We start from the raw sequence: 5,330 nt of genomic DNA on the forward strand, positions 1-5,330 counted from the left end.
AGATATGTACACCAGATATGTACACCAGATATGTACACCAGATATGTACACCAGATATGTACACCAGATATGTACACCAGATATGTACACCAGATTTCTTTCTCCTATCTTGAAATGACTTGAGACCTGCTTGGAGATACATTGCTGTAGTTGGAGTTGAGTTCCCTCTGACAGTAATTATCCGTAAGACCTAATATTGTACGTCTGATTTGTCCTGTGCCGTTTTGGAGGATGTTATCATATTTTCAGTACCCATTACTGTGGTAATGAAATAATGATAATCCCACTAGGGATGAAAGATTATATATAATAGATTAGAATACTTTATGCTCAGTTAAGCCCAGAATTCTCTTTCCTTATCTTTCCGCAGTGGTAATTACTTGAAAAAAACAATTCAAGGCACATAAATACCATTAATGAATTACACTTTTTCTGCAATTTGATGAACTTGTGATAGTTTCTATATATAACATTTTATTATTAATACACTTAAATTAAATAACTTACATATCTTATCCAAATGTTAAATGCTAAGCTTGTATTATTAAATATTGGTTTAAAGAGTATAACTGGTTATACCCACTTTTATGGTTACACTATTAGCAACTTTTCCTATGCTGGATAATTTAGGTGAATCGAGATCCGGTATTGTGCGCTCGAAGGTTACTAAACTGGTTTCAGTGCTGCCATACATGGTCTTGACGATGTGCTTGTTGCCTGTCATCTTCTCGGAGATCAACTTACGATGTTCGGGCAGGATAATTGATCCACCAAGAGATATGGTTTTGAGAGAGGAGAAGTCGTACTTATTGGCGTTCACATCCTTACAGATGTCTATCAGGATGGCTGGGCCGGTGAACCATTCAGTGGGCTAAAGGAAAAAGGAAAAAAATATATTTTCAGATATCATTACCACTACCAACAAGAAATGCTATAAAGCTTTTTTTTTTTTAAGGAACATTACAGATTAATTTTATTTTTCTTATTAATAAATAAATTATTGTTATTCTTATAAAAGTCCTCACAGTACATGTAATTATTGCTGATTAGTTTCATAATTGTCTCTTAATATTTTGTGCTATTGTTACTAGCAATTTAGAACTGAGTTATTACTTTTATTTGACTATACAAAAATCTGTGTGGTGTGCACTTTCACTTCCTCCATCTTCCCCTCAACTTCCACTTAACTCCATCTTCCCCTCAACTTTCACTTAACTCTATCTCCCCTCAACATTTTTTGACTTGAAATTATCTCTCGCTGCTTTCAAGACAGATATTTCTACACTGTTTACTGTGGCCATACATTTGCCGCGTTTCAAATGAACCTTTATTGAAGGTTTGTGAATTGTCACAAATTGACTGACTCAAACAACAATTTTCAGAATAAAATTCATCAGTCTTTATAATAAGATTCCGTGTTGCAAAAGTAGTATAAATATACTATGTATAAGTTACTGTATGGAGTTAATTTTAATTCAATGCTGTGTGATAGTGAAAACTTATTTTTAATATAAAATCTAATATCTTCACCTTATACTCTGTGATCGTCTCCATCATCTGCTCAACAGACATCCGGGTGGCAATCACTAACTTTTTCCCCGTACAAGAAGTGATAACACTTATCCACGTATTGGAGATCCAGTACATTGGTGTTGTCAGTAGGAGTGTTGAACTGTCCGTACAAGTTTCTTTCCTGTAATCATTTGGACAATGAAAATTTCAAGATCGATGAATAAAAAAGGTCATATAATATAAATCGGCCCAAATTCATTTCATAGCCAAATGAATGATCTAATAAAAATTGTTAAAGGAAATTTTCTAGATGTTTAGTTTTACCAACCATTATTGCTTTCTATATTACCAACCATTATTGGTTTCTAAGTTTGATGCGACACATCCCGCTGACGTGTGGAGAAAAATTGAGGTTTGCAATTAATATTTTCGTTTTTTTCAAAATTTAAGGAATGAGAACACAAACGTTTTTTCAGGAAATTTAATTTGAACTGGAAGTTTAGATATATGAGTAATCCTTTTAATTTATTTGTTTATCGTCCTTCTATTAATAATATTGCCAAGTATTATTAATAGAAAGATTAATTGCCTTCTGTATTAGTCTTTATTTTTTTTAAATTATGAAGAACATGGTCTGGGTTACGTTCACAAGTAAACAAAAATAGTTAACAGCAACTTATTTGCCGATGTTACACCCCACTTTGTTCAACTGTGCTGTGTACCTATGTACCTATGTACCTATGTACTGTCTCGGGACTTAGTCGGGATGCCAGGATAATCGCTCAAGGCAATTATCCAAAAATACGTTAATTAACTAATTTATTATGAGTCCTGCAAAACTAATATTATAATTGGTATTTACCAGTTACCAATTAAATACCTTTTTATTTATAAAATGTTGTTACCACTAACTATATAATATAATACGGGGTGGTATTGTGTAATACTAAATTAAGGAACAAAGTATTTATTTATAATTTATTACTAGGATTAAAATGATTCTTATGATTGATTCTTGAATAATTGGTTTGCCATAAAATATTGTTTACATTATGAATTGTTACCTAATGTAGATACATTCCAGATTATACATTTAGATAAATAGCTTCTGATTTGGATGATTCATGTCGTGAGGTGTAGCAACTTGAAGTTGTCGTTGCCGTGCTGTTATTCTTAGCGGTGGAGTTCCATTTCCAAAGAACCCTTCCCAGGAACTCATCTCTAGCCCGTCTTCCTACTTCTGTATCTATACTGATTCTGTGTCTTTGTATTCAATGCCCCTTATTCTTGGTCTAGTTTTCCTAACCCTTTTCTCCCACCTCCCATAAAGAGGCGTTACCTTTTTTTTTTTATCTAATTTCTTATTGGCCATAGGTGACAGAACGCCCTCTAGGTATTCGCCTCCACTAGGCCCGAGGGGGGGTGGGAAAGTTTGATATGTCTAGGAAGGGTTTGTACCTGCTTAATTGGCTTCTGATCCTTTGTCTAGGAAGGGTTTGTACCTGCTTAATTGGCTTCTGATCCTTTGTCTAGGAAGGGTTTGTACCTGCTTAATTGGCTTCTGATCCTTTGTCTAGGAAGGGTTTGTACCTACTTAATTGGCTCCTGATCCTTTGTCTAGGAAGGGTTTGTACCTGCTTAATTGGCTTCTGATCCTTTGTCTAGGAAGGGTTTGTACCTGCTTAATTGGCTTCTGATCCTTTGTCAAAAACTGTCGTACACTAAAGTGTTAATAGCTCTGATAGGGGACCCATATGGCAAATAAACACAGGTGTGTACAAATGCAGGGACACTGTGAAAGGTTCCTTGAAAGATATTCCACTGAGGCTAGGTATCGGGACAGATAGCGAAAAACCTTAATAATATCCAGCATTGTTAAAAAGTGAATACATATGAGCAGTAGCTAGAGTTTTTTTTTTTTTTTGTAGCTTTTTAGCCCTGATGAAGCACTACGAATTAGGGCGAAAGGCCGGCAAATAAATGGTTGTTAACTATTTATGTTTTCTTGTGACCGCATCCCTGACCATCTTCTTCATAATTTAAAAAAAAAAGAATAATACAATCCTTTTTTTTTTTTTAACGCGAAAATGTTATTTCTGAAATAGTTTTTGTACAGTTATGAGAGTGAAATTGAGTTTATGAATTCAAAATAATTTAATTTATTGATATAACAATAAAAACATTATCTCACATTTCAGTCATTATGGCTTCCAATGTCGTCCGGTTTTTCTGTTGCGCAGTTTTCCTAGCTACTTATTTGTAGGGTTTCATAACTTTTAAAACAAGATTAACATGCAACTTGATCCTTCTTCGAGATGATCACTCCTTGCCGAGGATTACATGTCCTCTTTTAATAAAATGTTAATTTCTAGTTGTTTGAATAAAATATCTCTCTAGAATTATAAGACGTACATATGTCTGTCAACACTCAAAATAAAGGTAATTTAACTTACTATGAATTAGTTTATGGCACATATCTTTTACTAGTTGGGTTTTTATGCATTATTTTGGTAAAATAAATAAAAAAATATAAAGCAACTAGTCCTATGAAGATAAACGATACTTTATAGTGTCCATTAAACTAGCTTTAATTTGAGTGTGAGTTGACATTTGTACATCGAATTGGTTTTGAGATATAGATATTTCAAAATAAATTCACTAACTACTAATTATTCAATACATTTTTATGAAATGTTGCTTTTTAAAAAGCTACATCTCGAACGTATTACAACTATTCCTGGCACATATTTTAGCAAATTCACAGTACTTTAATTGATGTTTTCTTAGATTTTCTAGTGTTGTTGGTAAATGAAAAATAAATTTTTTTCAACGTTTTGAAAAGCAGCCATTTTTTAATCCCCTCCACCTATACATGGCAGGCTCATCAATTTCAACTATTAATTTTCGTTAATGAAATAAAAAATTTATTTACTACCCTTTTAAATAACTCAAATGAACTTTAGTGGACACCATTCATATAACCCAAAAGGACTTTAGCAAGTTAATTATCTATTGAGTTACCAAACATCAAGATGTCTATTGTACGACAGTGCTTCATCCCTCACTACGACGCCTTTGGGTGATCCAGTGGTGCCGCTGGTAAACAAGATGCTTAAGGCGTGGTCCTTTCCAGTCCACCATCCTTCTAGCAGGATCCCTTCAGCACTGTTCCCTTCTTCCAGACATCTGTAATAGTCAAGGACTCCATCCTGACGGTTTGGACATATGATAGTAACGTTCCAGTCTAAGCGGGACACTGCCTCCTTCACCTTCTCCAAGTAGTCCTCTCCGCAATAGACAACTTCGCTACAGCAGATTTTAAAGAAGTACAAAATTTCTTCTGCAATCAATAAGAAACAACATTATTCATAAGAGGCAAGTAGGTAAAAAATGGTTCATTACTTATGAACCAACATTATTCATAAGAGGCAAGTAGGTTAAAAATTATTCATATAAACAAATCGGGGAGCAGGTTAAACAAATTTAATTAATTTCCATCTTGTTATGTTTGTTTTAAGATATACGAGGAGCCATATTTGTGTTTTGATTAGTAGAATTTACTATTTATATTTTAAATATTTATTATATATATAAAGATTACATGAGGAGAAGATGGTTGGGGGTGCGGTCAATGAAACACAAATAAGTATGACTAACTTATTTTAATGTGCCGACGTTTCGGCTAGAGTTTCTAGCCTTCTTCAGGGCTAAAAAACAAAACAAGATAACAACCATAAGATAATAACTACAGTAAGTATAGAAATATAAAAAATAAAATAAAAAAGAAAATATAAACAAAATAATTTTACACAAACAAT

General features: G+C 33.3%; 1 protein-coding gene across 1 annotated transcript in view; it reads right to left on the minus strand.

Annotated features, from left to right (window-relative positions):
* The window catches only part of LOC106690610 (luciferin 4-monooxygenase), a 15,740-nt gene that overhangs the window by 3,425 nt on the left and 6,985 nt on the right, over positions 1–5,330 (minus strand). Inside the window, exons 3-5 of the mRNA XM_014436106.3 lie at positions 4,534–4,852; positions 1,531–1,693; positions 584–871 (exon numbers count right to left, since the gene is read on the minus strand). Of these exons, the coding sequence (XP_014291592.1) occupies positions 584–871; positions 1,531–1,693; positions 4,534–4,852 (770 nt within the window). The remainder of the gene's footprint in view (positions 1–583; positions 872–1,530; positions 1,694–4,533; positions 4,853–5,330) is intronic.

The sequence above is a fragment of the Halyomorpha halys genome, unplaced genomic scaffold (genome assembly GCF_000696795.3).
Source record: "Halyomorpha halys isolate HHAL.00 unplaced genomic scaffold, Hhal_1.1 Scaffold1774.1, whole genome shotgun sequence".
Lineage (NCBI taxonomy): Eukaryota > Metazoa > Arthropoda > Insecta > Hemiptera > Pentatomidae > Halyomorpha > Halyomorpha halys.